Source organism: Triturus cristatus, chromosome 6 (genome assembly GCF_964204655.1).
Source record: "Triturus cristatus chromosome 6, aTriCri1.1, whole genome shotgun sequence".
NCBI lineage: Eukaryota > Metazoa > Chordata > Amphibia > Caudata > Salamandridae > Triturus > Triturus cristatus.
In genome coordinates this window covers 521,421,201-521,437,457 of record NC_140589.1, presented here as the reverse complement: position 1 = coordinate 521,437,457, position 16,257 = coordinate 521,421,201, and the positions used below count along the sequence as shown (strand labels likewise).

Genomic DNA, 16,257 nt, shown 5'->3' with positions numbered 1-16,257 from the left:
AACTGAGAATATCGCAATTTAGGAATTCGCAAGGATATTCGCAGATTTTTGGTTTCGCAGATTAAGAAATCGCAAATTTTGCGATTTCTTAATTTGCACTGGGAATGTGTGTCATACATATGAAATAGCGTTTTTTTTTTTTTATTCGCAAACGCTGTTTTTTGCGATTCGCAGCGTTTGCGAATAAAAAATGTGTTTCATACATAGGCCTCTTGGCATATTTATGAAGGTTTTGCGTCACCCTTGTGCCACGCATGTGCGATGCAGAACCTAAGTAGGATTTAACAAGCCATGCAAGGTCACCTTGCGCAGCCCTGCATGTCGTCATAAATCCAGAGTAGCACAGCTCAAATCACAGCATTGTATTGCTCTGCCCCAGGGAGGCATTCCATGCATGGAGTATGGGTGTTCCCTAGCATCCACCCATAGATTTTGGCCCACACCAGATTTACCATTACTGGTAAACCTGGGAATGCGTCAAAATGCTACGCCTTTCCAGGTGAGGTGTAAGGATCAGAAATATCATTATTTATTTGCGTTTTTCTTCTTTCTGGGTGTGCTGCTTCTGCAGGACACATGGAAAGAGGAAAATACCTCAGAGGATTGTGTTTGTGCAGGAAGGTGCTCCTTCCTGCACAAAAACAACCCTGCTTACAATGCAGACACGCTTGCACCGTAGTGCAAGGGTGCCTGCATTGGTTCAAGGCAGACAAAAGGAATTAACATGAATGTGTCATGTTATGTTAAATTCGACGCTTTCCTGCCATTTCCCTTGCACGCAGTGCAGCAAAGTGGCTTGCTGCGCTCCATGAAAGTTACATAAATATGCCGCCCAGTTTGGTTTCTTCTGAATTTTTTTAATGGAAATTTTTTTGAAGTGTGATATAGATTTCATTTCCTCCTTATAAGATGCTTAACTAGCAAGTTTGTAAAATATTTCCTACAAATGAATGTGCTATTTCAATGCAATATACATGTGTGTGTTATGAATTTTAATGCTGAGTTACCAGAAACTGCTAATTTTATAAAAAATAGGAAAATAGGAACATCAACGAGACTGTGAAATCCTATGTGACAATGCCAATAATGTGTCCATCACAATACAATTCATTCCTAGCCTAAAATGTCTGTGTATTTATGTGCCCTAATTGTGTGCTTGAAGTTCTAAACCTATTTGTATTTTTTCCATTAAGGATCTTTTGGGACACTCATTCTACCAGCAGTAAGTATGAAATATGTACTATATCTTCACACTGTAAATTTCGAACATTCAAACTTGTCATTGTCTTAAATTGCTCTAAATTGCTTATTGTCCTCTTGAAGGCTTATTTCAGAATCTATATTCTCCTTTACAATATTTTCCCACTAGATTAGTATAAATTGTTATAATTGACTGTAAGCAAGTATTCAATGTTAAAACTTAGAAGCAGTTGATGCTCATGTCTGTCGAAGTATAGAAGTGGATGTAGAGGCTGAGAGAAATGTGTTTGGAACTACAAAGTGACTTCTGCAGTGATCTGCACAGAGAAACAGCATTTTAGGATAGCGACCTAGGCTCAAGCCCTGTAATCACAGATACTATTTCCAGTCTTTGACCTTCATCTTCATAATTTGTTTTCTAAGAATTATTTTCGCTTTGTGCTTTGCATTGATTGTTTTTATATTTTGAAATAGAAGTGTGAAAAGTATGAGTGCGACTACTTGCACAAAGATTTAGTTTAGTGCAATCAATTTGAATATTAGTAGAAGTATCCTAATCATTGGAGATTATCACTTAAAATGTTCGTGTAGGTGACCATTTTCTATTACAGTTGGAGAGTCTCTATGTCTGCTCTGAAACCAACAACACTTTCAATTCAATTGACAGCAGAGACAATGAAGAAACTTGAGTGCATTGTGTTGCAGCTAATTCTGGAAGCACAGTCTTCCTTCACATCCTTGCAGCCAGGTCAGTCATATATTTGTGGAGAAATGGGTCAATGGAACAGTGATGCAAATTTTCATCTGCATACCTATTTCAGGCTCATCTTTTCATGCCCTCAGAAATATGCCCCCCCCCCCTTCCCCCCCGATGCACATCATCCTGTGCTTATTAGAGTACTTGAGTGGTCTGGTGTACTTCCTCAATGCAATCTTTTGTGCCTTCCGATAGGTGTTGTTGCCTGATCTATGCTAACACTTCAGAACATTTCTATTCCAAGCTCTAAATAAAAAATAAACTCTACTGCCAATCTGCCACTGTGAGCAAGGTGCGAACAAATAATTTAAAGACCATTTAAATCTTTGTGATTCAATTGCTCTTTACCCTAAATGTCAGATTAGTTTTGGGAAACACGCTAATTGATTGACGGAAAAAAATCTATATTTATTTAAAAATGTTCCCGTCCTTTCTCTCAGAGACGAATGGGCGAATAGGCAGAACTCTGGTACCAGTAATTTCATGGGTTTCCTTTGAAGACTTAGGGGGCAGGAATCAGTTTTGCAGCCTTAGTTAGAGGCAGATCTAAGATATAGAGAGAGCTCTTGCAGACAATAACTTTATTCTACTGTCAAGAAAATACCCAACAGCGGTGCAGGCAGTGGGTCTAGCCTGTGGGCTTCTCCTAGGAGTTGTTCATCAGGGATCGAAGGATTATCGGGCATCTTTGGAATGGGCAGAGATGACCTCCTTCTTGAATTCTCCTCCTCTGCTTTTTACTCCTCCAAAAGATAGAGACTTTGAGAAAAGAGGAAACTACAGAAGATGTTTTGTATAAGCCCCTGTCTGCATAGTTCCAACTTATTGGGACTGTTGGACCCTCTGTCCAGGGATGGTGGCATTGGCCTCTCAACTGATTGTTTGCGAATGAAGAGAGCGACCTTGAAAGAGAGGGTTCCCTTGGACTCTGGCTGGTGTACTCCACATTCCTGCAAGGTACACAGGAGCCCTGAAAGAGGCCATGGGGTCTAGGAAGTGCAGAGAGGTCATGTGGACTGCATTGAGGGCCATAGGATTTTGCTGTTGGAAGACCCTAGGCCAAGAAGATTACCAGGAGCAGGAAAGCAGGTCTATATGTTGTTCTTCAATGTAGAAAAACAGTCACATACACCCTATCAAGAAAAAAAAAAAAGATCAGCGGCTTGGAAACCCTAATTTAATACTTCTGGTGGCTGTTGCATGTCACCAGGAAAGGAATACAGAAAACCCCATTTGTATCAGCAGGACCAGAGAAAGCAGAATTTGTGTACCCTGCTTATTAGCGAACTGTCCACTGGGTCCTCAAGGCCACCAGGCCAAGTAAATCCTTTCTGCTATTTTAATTTGAGATCCCCCCGTAAGAGCCAGTGTCCCAAAAGAATGACCCTTCAACACTGGCGCTGGAGGAAGGTGATGGGCAGCTGTGCAAATAAGCTGACTCTGTCTCCATCACAGAAACGAGTGTGCTACACAAGTGTATGGATAGATGACTTTTCTGTGCTAGTTTTGGCTTTTGCATGGTTCATCACAGCGGTGTGCTTGGATTCCCCACGCGGGCTTTGGGCACTGATTAGAAATATAAAATGCACAGTGGGTGTTTAAAAAAAAGTACAAGTACAAAATAAACAAATAAAACAAATGGAAAGGAAAATATTTAGCAGAACGGCCTGATGTAAAGAAACATAGCCAGAGGCTAAAGGCATGCCCAGCAAACATTGGTGCAGCCTTCATTTGCATATTTTTCATGCAGTGCCTCCAGTCAAAGGAGACAAAGAAGTTAAATAAAAAAAATCACCAGTCATCAATAGGATGCCCACAGCATCCACGTTAGCTACACCAACCCGTTACTGGGCTTGTGATATCCTATGTTTGATGGGTGTACCCTAATATGTCCCATGCTCAGGACATTTTCCTTATTTGGAATAATTCTAAAGAATTATTGGAATCCTGCATCAGCGTATTGAATTCAAAACATGCTCGCATTAAATTCACTTATAACATCAGTGAAACATGTTTACCATTTCTGGATGTCTTAATCACCAAAAAGAACAATAAATTTCAGACATCCGTATACACAAAACCAACGGACAGAAACCATCTATTGTTGTTTTCCAGCTTTCATTCTCCGTCATTACTTCAGAATTTACCATATTCACAGATGATCAGAACCAAGAGGATAGTGTCCCATCAGTTAGAATTAGAATCGGCTTTGGCTGAACAAAGTAACAAGTTTAAACAGCGAGGTTACCCTGAAGATACATTGGTCAAAGCGTTACACAAAACCCAACAATTGGAACGCAGCGAGCTTCTTGTTTCTAGACCAAACATTAGTCAAAGCTGGCATGTCTTTGTATCCAAAATTTCGACTAAAGCAAACCCCATCAGAAGAATTATCAGATCAAGATGGGACATATTGAAACATGATCCCGATTTCAAGGAATTATTCTGTCAAGAACCTTTATTTGCATACACAAGCAGCAAAAACATTAAAGAAATGTTGACACAACCGTGCGCACCTGCACAAAAAGAGTATACAGGTATGTGCAAATGTTACAATTGTGTCAATTGCAATAATGTTATTACAGGGAACACCATCAATCCTCCACATTTGGGGAAACCCATTGCATTGAGGTACAATGGGGATTGCAATTCTAGCTATGTCATCTACGCTATCAAATGCCCGTGCGGCTTCCTTTATGTTGGGAAAACCATGAGGAAAAGTGCGCATCTCTGAGCACAAGAGTACTATACATACACAAAACATGAAATCTTATTTCGTGTCACATTGGTTAGAACATAAACATACAAATGCACAACTTGGATTCACCATTCTTGAAATCCTACAATGTAAATTAGGTTTTGATAACGCTAAAAAGCTTGCTCAGAGGGGAAGTGTGGTGGACCAAATTTCTCCAGACCCTAACACCAAGTGGTCTTAATGATAAAGTTGAAATGCAATGCTTCATCTGAATCACTTCATACCACAGTACTTTTTTAGAATGTAAATGTGTATTTTACCTTTGGCAATTATTCACAAACATTGTTTACGGTGGTGATGACTTTTTAATTAAACACGAGCATTTTCTGTCACATTCCTTCACTTTGCATGTTTTTTACAAATCGCTTGTGTATATCATTCTGATTTTATCCTACTCCATTTTTCGTTTCATGAACCTTCCCACCATCTTTTCTTGCTAGACAGCACTGTTCTGCAGTTGAGTATCGGATTAAACACACCAGTATAAGCGCAAATTGAGTACCATTATATGATGACCCCCATCAATTTAGTAGCAATAGTCTTCCTTTGATCATCAGCAGCGAATCAGGAACATCACTTTTTTTCGTGCGTTTCGGGCACCACTATAAGATGGCGCCCAGCAATGTTACAGCAGAATATTTCGTTAAGCCTCACTTAAAAATGGCGCGCAATTTCAGGTCAGACCAGTTAAGGCGTCCTCTTTCTTTGGCTATCCATTGGCGTTCTGCTGTGGACGATCAATGTTGCAGCCAGAGGAGAATCGAATTTAGGATCATGTGACCGTTTTGTTCAATGGTGAGTTAGTGCCAATGGAGAATTCTATTTCGAGTAATGACACAGACCGTACGCGGTTTAGCAGTAACTGGTTTGGTGTTTAATTGTAGGGTTATACGATGCGGCACTTGAGACTCGTTCTTTGAATTTGTTGGAGTTGTTCTTACCACAGTTTGGGAGAGGTAAGCGCTGTATACACAGATACATAAGTAGCATTAGGTCGACACTTAGACGAGGAACAAAGATTTTTCTTTCATTTTTCTACAGGTTTCACACGCATAATCCCATTACCGTAGTGACAGAGTAAAGGAGATTTTTGATATATTTCCAAGCCACAAGGTAATCATTCTATCTTTATTTTAAACACACATATTGTCGGATATTTTCAGATTTCACACCAATGGCTTCACTCGTTCTTCCTGCTGTTTGGACTTGCAACTTAGTGTTTTATCATTGCCCATACCAGCTTCGTAAGTAAACATTAACCAGATCTTCTATGGATAACACCTCGTTGTCTACACATTATATTGCTCTCTTTTCAGCTAATCGCTTTTACGGGGAGTGGCTAACACTGTTTATTAAGTCGAGACACGGATATTCTTTACGCACAATTGCTACACACATATCCTTTAATTCATCAACAAGTCCATTATTTTTTACACCTATTTCACAGTGATTAACCTCACTTTTGCATCACACTCTCTTATTACCTTGGGTAAAATGTATATAAGGATTTCGTTCTCTCTGGACATTGCTCATGATGCACCAGTTATTGACTAATACGATTGTATTTAAGAATATCGGTCTTCATTAATTTACAGTGGCCCCTGAAGAAGGGATTAGACAATCCCGAAATGCATTGGGCACGGCTGGGCAAGATGGCTACTTATTTTATTTGTTGATTTAAATTCAATACAATGTGATATTTTCTTATTTTGCATCATTTGTCATAGATGCTGTTGCATTGATGTAAAGATGTATGCAATTTCTTTTTGAATACATGCTGACTGATGATATTCAGATACTTTCTACAAATATATTGCTGAAATCGCAACGAAAGAATTTTTTGTTATCTTTGTTGAATACAACATTGTGAAACATATATACTGTCATACGAGCTGTGCACTCAGTACACTACTGGTTTTCCACCAGCAGAATTTTCATCCCATGCTCACTGTGCCATTAAAGCCAAGCTGCATCTCACCAAGGAGGACTAAATAGGCTGAAACTGGCCTAGGGTTGCTGCTTGTTCTGTTTAGAATCGATCTAGCCTGGCAGTTTGGGCTGGACGATGCCTATTGAAGCAGGGCCAAGGATGATGGTCATATGACTGGCTCCATGTTGAGGTGGCATGGCGTGCAAAAACTATAGATTGGGATGTGGCCCTGAGTAATTACTAGTGACTACAAATATTTCAAGCATTCCTCCCATCTTTTTTGTATTTCTTTATTTGAGTAGGTCACACTCCAATACAGTCCTGGATGCCCAGGTATGCTATCCACTTACTGGAACCTAGGCTTGGATTGCCAAGGAGGTATAAGCTACCTTTACCCTATTGTCATTCCAGGAAGCTCATTTTTCTCCATGAAGGCGGTGGTCATGGAACCTAGGAGAAGACAAAAGTCAGAATTAGCTACACTGGCTGGCACTCCAGCCATCATGTCTACCAGCCATTCAACAGATGACAGCAGGTTCGGACCCAGTGACTAAAGCTGGCCACCCTCTTTATGGCCCAGACATGCCACCTACCAGAAAACTGACCTCATGACCCAGACCAATGGCTGCCATGATGGCCCAGTTGAACGGCTTTTTTCTTGTGGAAAAGACGGGGACCCCTACTTTTTAGAATGTACTTGCTAATCGTAGGGATAATACAATTTTTTGTGAAAAGAGAACCAATAGCAAGCTAATTCAAAAACAACATATAATCTGGGTGAAACCAAACAGTGACCATAAATAGTGATATTATAAACGATATAAGAAACCACATATCTTTAGAAAAATATATTTTCAATTTATTGTTTTTCTTAAATAATATAAATATACAAAAGTTTATATATCTTTATGGATTGTCAATGATTTATCCAACTGTATTGTTTTTTTTCTCTCAAAATATACAATTTTTAACAATAAAAAATCAATAGACAATAAAAATAGTGTCCTGGTATCATATATCTTGTTCTTAATCATGCTTAGGATTTTTAAACAAGTACATAGAGGATGATAATTGGATGAGAGCAAGCGGTCGATGGAACTACGCGTGTTTCGGCACTGCTGCCTCTATCAGCAAACAGTCTCTTGCAAGAGAGAAGAATGTTTTAAACTCCACAGTTGATATATGGTGTTGACTTTTACAAAGAAGTAAAGTCAAAAAATGTAATAAAACGGATAGCTAGGGATTATATTGATGATAATATTGCGAGATGCTATGATGTAGATGCCTGTCAATGGATCAGAAACTCCTAGTTGTATACATTAGATGGTGAGCTCATGTTCTTAGATCATGTTTGTACTGAAATATCGGGCTGTATTTTCTGGTTATTTAGACAATCTTAAGTTGATGGCGGCGGTGTATTGTCATGCAGCAATAGTCCACAGCACGGCGAGGTTTATAACCCTAAAGCTGGATGTTAATTTACAGGTCCCGGGCATGGTGGAGATGAGATTCGTCTTGATTTTGAAACGCCATCTTGATTGAAGTTGAACGGCTGCCATCATGGCCCACCCCAATGGCTGTCTTGATAGGGCAGGCCATCGCACGCCATGATGCCCTACGCCACCCGCTGCCATGATGGGCCAGACCAACAACCGACTGCATGGCCCAGGTTAACTGCCAACCAGATGGCCAAGACCAACTGCTAACTTGATGTCCCAGACCAGCTGTGGACTGGATGGCCCGGGGCAACTAATGACTGAATGGTACTGGCCACCTCCTGACTAGCTGCTCAACATATGGCCCAGGTCAACTGGTGATCAGATGGCTAGGTGCATGGAGGCACCATTAGAGTGCCCATGCACACTGAGGCCTGCTGTCAGTAGGCCCTAAGGCTCTACATGAAGCCACCAACTGGATTACTTCTTAGCATCTGCAGTAGTGCCTGCTCAGATCATCTTGTTGTTCTGATAATCTGCAAGTGTATTTTTCACTCAACCCTACACCGAGAAATGTTAATTCACCTGTGGAGGTGGGCTCCATCAGGCCTATGCCCTGTCCCTCCCCTGACAGCAATAGGAAGACCCTGGCACCTACGGAGACAAAAGCTTGGCCTCAATAGATCACAGTGATGTATCTCCTGTGCTACTTAAATCCTGAACCAAAGTCTATGAATGATTTAGCACTGAGTCCATCACAAACATGCACACTAGGAGTGTTGGAGGCGGCCACCTTCCATCCATGTTTTGGTTCACAAGTGAGTGGCTCTAATCACTAGGCCTAGGGTTGGCTATCCAAGGAGAATTGTGGCTCTACAGCGCTGCAGTCTCATATGGTTGATGGAGGATTCTGACGTAGAATCATTCAATCATATTCCCATGGTTGGTAGACTGGCCATGCAAATGTCTGCACCTTCAGCTCCCCTCAAACCTAGCAGTATTACTAATGTAACAACACATCATCTGTAGGGAAAGTTACCTAGCTCACGTTGGCCTGAAGACTTCCACGTATACTACACCTCTCATGTCTCTCACAGTCTCAGACTTGAGTCAAGCTCAACAGGATATTGTTTCCCTGCTGAATCTGCCAAGCACAGACCCTTGGCTATGGTTTCACTAGATAGCAGGCAGTGAGCAGTGAGACAGTCTAGTGCCTCACGATGATTCCCCCTTTGTAAGTTGGTCCTGAAATGTTTTTAATGTTTTCTGGTGCACAGCCCAGGATCCCACCTAGAAGCACCAGGTGGGTGTGTTGCTCCCTGTAAGGAAAATGTAGCACTGTTCTCTCTGTCACAATGCCAAAAAGAATGGTCCAAGATGAAAGATGAGACAGATAGGTTTATTGGACAAAAATAAACTCCAGCCACCAGTACAACTCTACTCCTGCTCAGCTCCTACATCCTCATCCTTTTTAAAAACAAACATTCTATTATCACATTCTATAATGAAGGATAAACTAAGAGAGTTATCAAGGAGGGGAAAGAAGCATACCAACTATACAATACCACCCCCCAAAGGTTTGGACTGATGCTGCTGGTTTTACAACTGAGAGTGCACTGAGGCTTGCTAGCTAGAGTGCTAGTATTCTAACCCTTTACAAAACATATGTCGAATTGGCTACCCCCAATTGACATAGGTTAATCTACTTATAAATCCTTAGTATATGGTACCAAGGGCATGTAAGTTGAAGTTTCCACTCAAGGCTGCAACATTGATTGTTCCACCCCGAGTGTGACAAAGTACAACCTGGCTTCCAGTCTGCCACTGCAGCCTGGGAGAGCAGTTTTAAACTACTAGTTCATCTATGCCATTTAAACTAATGTTAAATCCCACAGTTCCCTTAAAAAAATATATATATGTCTCCCCTAAGGAAGACATATTGAGTCCTGAGACAAGGAGTTGCATAATATTAAGTGGGACATGTACTTTCAGATGTCCTAACAGTAAAATCCCCAAATTGTCTTTTTAATGTTGTAAGGCAAGAGGCCCAAGTGGCAAGTACAGGGTTGCAGGATGATCGTTCAGCCCTGATAACTTCTGAATGGGACTATTAAAATGGGTACTTCAAGGTATCAAATTAATTGTGACACTAAACCCAACATAATACCCAAGTGTAATTAGATGTCACTTTTAAGGAAGAGCATCTTTTAGAAAACTGTTGCCCAGTTTATCCAGAGGCTATCGCAGATGCTGGCCACCAGACAGACTTCTGCCCTCCTGGGGAGTAGCGTGAACGACTCCAAAGCAGAGGAGCAATTGAGGCCTGCCACAGATGGAGGTGTTCACAATGTAACAGTAACTTCCTAGGCAATGATTTTATATGAAATATTTCTTTATCCTATATGTCAAAACAATGTAACAACAAAGTAGTTAAAAAAAAAATTATGTTTATTACTCACATCTCAAATATCATAGGGTGTTAAAAAAGACACATTTGTACAATGTAGACATGCAATGTATCGTCATTTGTTACAGTACTCTCATTAAGAAACACAATTGTTATACAAATTTAAAAAGGGGGGAAAAAAACAATCCTGTGGCACAATCTTTAATCTTCGCGCGTTTCGGCGTAACATACGCCTTCGTCAGGAAAAGCCACAAATCCTGAAATTAATAAAAAACATATACTAAACATCAATTTATATAATCATCTTTCAAGCGCTTTCACAAAAGATATGCGCAAATTCCGAAAAACACCTTTTGCGATTTCGCTTTTTGCGAGATCGCAATTAGCGAACTCGGAAATTGCGATTTCGCAAAAAGCATGTTGCATTGGAAGCATGCTGATGACATCACAACCAGGAAGTCAACAAGCCCATGCTTCATTCAGTGCCCAGAGGAAGTGAGAGGAGGAAGCAGAGTGCTGGAGCTGAGCTGATTCTTCACCCAAGTCTGTTTGCTGGGACTTTCTGTGCACCAGAATGGATCAGACAACATCAGGGGAGAGTGCCACGTCCAGAAAGAGAAAACTGAAATTCAGTGAAAGAGAACTTGAAAATCTCAGTGAGGAGGTTTCCAAGAGCCATGACAATCTCTTTAGGAAACTTTCACTCAAAATGCCGGAGGCAGAAAAACGCAGGATATGGCTGCGTATAAAGAGCAAGGTAAATGCTGTGGGTGTCACACACCGCAGTACAGATGAACTCAAGAAGAGGTGGTACGACCTGTGTAGCCGTGCCAAGGAGCGAATCACAGAAAGGCTGAAGGAGGCAAGCAGCACAGGAGGGGGCCCATCTACAGTTCCAGACAACACAGCCCTGGAGGACCTGGTGGAGGCCACAATACAGCCTGAGGCAGTGGTGGGAGTGACCCAGCTGGACACATCCGGCGCGGCTAGTACCACACAAGGTAAGATGTATGCAACCATACACTTCAAAGTACTGTTCAATTGTGCACATACCCCCAGTCCAACCCCAGTGTACGGGTCAAACTCCAGTCCACATTTTCCCTCATACACCCAATGCATTATGGGAGTTGTAGGCATGCCAGTCAAGTGGGCAGTCAAACGCAACAATGGCAAGTAAAACGCTTCAACACTGCATGGCAGTCAGTGATTGCAGTCAGTGATTTAATGTGATATTTATCAACAAAGGCCTAGGGCTTGGAAGGTAGAGTGCTTTCATCTTAGCTGTGGATCAAATCCTATTACTTTAGGTATATGATACTCCCCGTTTTTTGGGAAAAGGGTAGTCATCCACTACGCTAGCCACCTTCAATTTTAAAATGAGAATTTTACCTGTGGCAATCCCCTTGACAAACCTCAAGGTGCATGAATACACATAAACTACACCGGGTGTTTTTTCAAATACAAATAGTAAAAGAAATATGAAAAAATGTGAAAGAGACAAGATGGCACCTCACGTGCGCACCACCAATTGAGCCTGCTGATTGGTACTCATCAGCTCTGCCCACTTTTATCATCATTGGTTGCCATCACGCTCCAAAAAATAATGAAGAAAGTGTCCAAAAATAAACCAAAGCTGTTAAGGTGCGTGGTGAAGAAATCACATACCAAAAACGACTGAATAGTGAAGGTAAAAGGTTGAGGAGGATACACCCTCAATAGGTTCAGGTGCATGTGCCTGTAGGTCTCAAAAATCCTCTGGTACATATTGCTCATCTAGGTGTCTAAACATTCATATAAATATAATCTACTTTTATAACTTGGTGTCAGATTTCTTTTGTGTTGTGTAACCTCCTTATTTTTTTTGTTGGGTGTGTCTCAATGCTTTACACTGGTTCCTTTGTTTAAGACCTACTCCTCGAAGCCACAGCTACCCAGGGTTGAGCTATAGATTTAGAAAAAAGCCTGACTGGACCTAAGATGGTTTTGTAAATGTATTACACAGTGAGGTCATACAACCATACAGTATACTGCACCACAATCCTCGTACTCCCAAAACAATGAAGGTAGGTGGCTCTGCCACCAGCCCACACAGGCACTCATAAATAGATAGATAGATGAATGGATGGCTGCACTGAAGGTAATCAGAAAGGAAAAGAGCCCCAAATCCATGTGCTCCCTCTTCATATCCAATTATAACTATTGGTTTGCTTTGGTTTGTGTCATGATTCATTCTCATTGACACCCTTGTAGGGCCCTCAGTCCCCGGAAATAGTACACTTAAACATATGAAATGAAAACAACCAAAATCCTGCATTTAAAGTAATTTATTTAGAATACATAGAAGAGACAGAGTACCCAAATTTCAGAACAAATTCTTGTATAGTGTGTTGGGTCACTTATTCAGTATGCATTTCAGTATTTCAATTATTGGAAATCAAAGGGAATGCTGCTGTTAGCCAACACATGTTTCGACCCTTACTGGCACACAAGCCTGAAGACTGAAGTAATGACCTTCTGCAGTTTATATTAAAAAACATATTTGGGTTGTGGTTACACAGATATTCCACAGCACATGTAGGATTCCTGCCTAACATGATTGAGAGGAGACACTTGTGACTCACACTGGGTCCGGGTCCAGTAGGCGGGATCTCCACTGCATGCCTCAACCAGCAGACCACTCCACCAAGCTCACCCAGTGGCAGCCAGATGTGAGAGCAGACCACACACCCTGGCCATCAGGTGTCAGTTGTATCATTTGTGGAAAGCTAATCCCACCCAAGGTCTTCACCCATGCACCTAGCGACTACCAACCACTCGACCAAAAAGTGCGCCAGTGCAGACCCAGGTCTTGTGTCTTGACTCAACCTGGTGGGAAGCTTAGGTTGGCTTGCCTGTGAGTCAATTTTTTTGTTTCTCCAATATTGGTAAAACTTATGAAAGTAGTCATTCAAATAGTTCACTCAAAACCATAGGCTGGGGTAAAATTGATCTCTTTTATTGTCTTCAAAGTGAATTCCTTTTGCTGTCAAATTCATACCAGAATTGCTGTTACCCTCTAAAGTTAACAATAAAACTTTTTTTAATTATGTTTCGCACAACTCCACTGCATTCAGGCTTTATCTCTTTCAACAAAGTTGTAATTTTTGCTGACCATCTTTAAATCTTTGTCTGGCTGAGCAATGCTTGCCCTATTTTACTCTTTCACATGACATGATCCTCCAAAAGTCTCACCTTCATTGCTAAATTGGTTCCTTTGCACAACGACAGATGACACTCAAGTCCATTCCCCTGTTTTAAGGTTGACCTCAACTGTGTGTTGTTGCCCAGATTAGAGTCATTTCACGTCTGCTCCCTAAATGATAATGAATGTGCTCATGATTGATAGCCATTTTTTAGCTTTTCTCTTTATATGTATTATTGTGGATGTCTTCTTGTTGAGGATTATGGTTTTAATTGACTAATAAACAAATTATTCATTCATATTCTTGGAAAGTTATCAACGTTCACTGAAACAAAAAGACAGAAATTAAAGTTTAGTCTAAAACAGTCGAATATCCATATGACCAGTGTGGTGTATTTGAGCTGTAACAAAGGGTTTTTCTGGTAACAGATCTAAATATATAATTGTGCTAAATTTACAAAGTGCCAGAATTCGTCAGTTAACGTGCTCCTCTTTTATCCGGAGTCTGTTGACACGCTTGAGTTCAAATCTATTTGGTATCAAATCAAAGTCACGGTTATAAGTGAACAATTCCACCATAATAGATGAGGCTACTTCTCCTGCAACCTTTCGGAGCCAATAAGCATTCACAATTATTAATTTCCTTAAATCTACTTCAGATGCCAAATTCTTGATTCAGATGGCTTGACAATGTGCTTGTACTGTGAGCAGAACAACCTCAGATGTAAGTTATAGAGCCACAAACATGGCTTGTCCGCCACTTGTCTAAGCCTTCACACCTGAGTGACAAAGGGCGGATTTATATTGACAATAGGCAGAGAAACCCCAGTCTTTTAATGAGTGAAGGAAGCAACCAGACACAGCTGTGCAGAAGCAACTTAGGTTCCACTTATACATCTGTCCCCAACCCTCAAACGTTTTTAGGCTACATCAGCCCACAGCGAGGCAGAGCAAAAGGCAGGGGGAGCGGAACAGCATGGCAAAGAAGGGGAGAGACAGACATGCAACAAGTTTACGGTTGTTAATGGAGGGGACTAAAACTTGTGTTATCATATCAGGTTTGTCTATAGTGAGAAACAGCAAATGCAAAGTACCAGACCTCAGCAGTCTTTTAGGAACATACAATTTAACTATGCTTGATTGAAATCTTGTTCCCGTTTTGTGGATAGCCAGATGCACCTTATATAGTTACTTGAAAAGAATGCATGGCTTTACATGAAGCCACAATAAAGATCATTGAGCCCTTGACACATGGTCGATCATTTGTAGCCCACACACCCATATATTCGATTCCCTTAAATTTAGCCATCCATTTTAGAATGCCAAAGTATGACAACTAAAAACATGAAGGTTCCCTTTTAAGCACCTGTGTTTGAATGTTATCATCAGGATGCATGAGGAAAATCTGTTTGTTCCCATCCTTTCACAATAGTGGTCGAGCCTATGGCCATACCTATGACTTTAGATCAGGTGAAGTGTAGCACGTTTATTTAAGTTTGACAGACATGAAGGCAAAGCCTTGAAAAAAATCAAATGCCTGGGTGAAAAAGATATATCTGGTCTTAGGCATCTGACGGGCAGTACTTGTGGATGCGAATTGAAAGGACTGTAATGGAGAGAGAATTGGGTAAATGTCAAGGTGATCCTCTTCGTTTTCATCCTTGGCTCCAAATATTGAGTCTTTTTTTCTAGCTCTCCAACTACTTGTTCTCTGTCTCAATGTTCTCCTCAGTATAATTCAAGGCTCAATGTTGAGAACCCCAATTTTACTTTGGACGTCCTCCATGGGCGATTTGTTTCACCTCTTGGTTTCTCATTTATCTCTATGCTAATGAAATTAAAATAGTCCGCTCGCTTTAAATGAAATTAAAATAGTCTGCTCACAACTCACATACCCCTCTTTCTAAAAATTACAAATCTCTCACTGTCAATCTATTTATACAGTGAATAGCTGCCTTACTCTCATCTCATTGTAAATGATAATCCTGTGCTTTTCTACCTTGTGAATTCCTCTGACTGGGTTTTCCCTGGATGGGATTTTTTCTGGACAATCTAACACTTTCATTAAACCTTCAAGAAGAGAAATGGCTGTCTGTTATAACACACACTTCAACAACTGCTAGTTATTAATTAATCAAAACATTCCACTGCCATCTCCCCTATGAGTCTCTCCTATGAGTCTGTCCAGTTCCTAATATATCTACTGGTTGTGAGAATGCTTGACTACAGTAACAGCTTTCTGGTAGCTTTCCTATATGTGTTCTCCCCTATAAAGACCTCATCAACTTTTCCAAGAAAGCACTATGTAACGATACCTGGTGATCACACTTTTCTCTGCATCAGGACCAAGATAAGCGTCCATCTGCCAAGCACAAGGTATAGAACAAGATATTTGGGACAATCCCCAACACTAAACCTTACTAAGTTTCTAAAACTTGTAGCACTTCCTATGCTCAGCAAACCTTCATCTCCTTATCTAGCCAAAACCTGTGGTGAAGCTCTCACTATTTTACGTTTGGCACAACTTACATTTATTTGCATTGCCCACCTATATACATGTAAAGTGTGATTTTCATGTTAAAAGTTGA

At 40.8% G+C, this 16,257-nt stretch overlaps 1 protein-coding gene across 1 annotated transcript in view; it reads left to right on the top strand.

Moving 5' to 3' along the window:
* Positions 1–16,257, top strand: part of CD109 (CD109 molecule) — a 750,032-nt gene that overhangs the window by 96,325 nt on the left and 637,450 nt on the right. Inside the window, exon 3 of the mRNA XM_085610953.1 lies at positions 1,194–1,222. Coding sequence (XP_085467079.1) covers positions 1,194–1,222 — 29 coding nt within the window. The remainder of the gene's footprint in view (positions 1–1,193; positions 1,223–16,257) is intronic.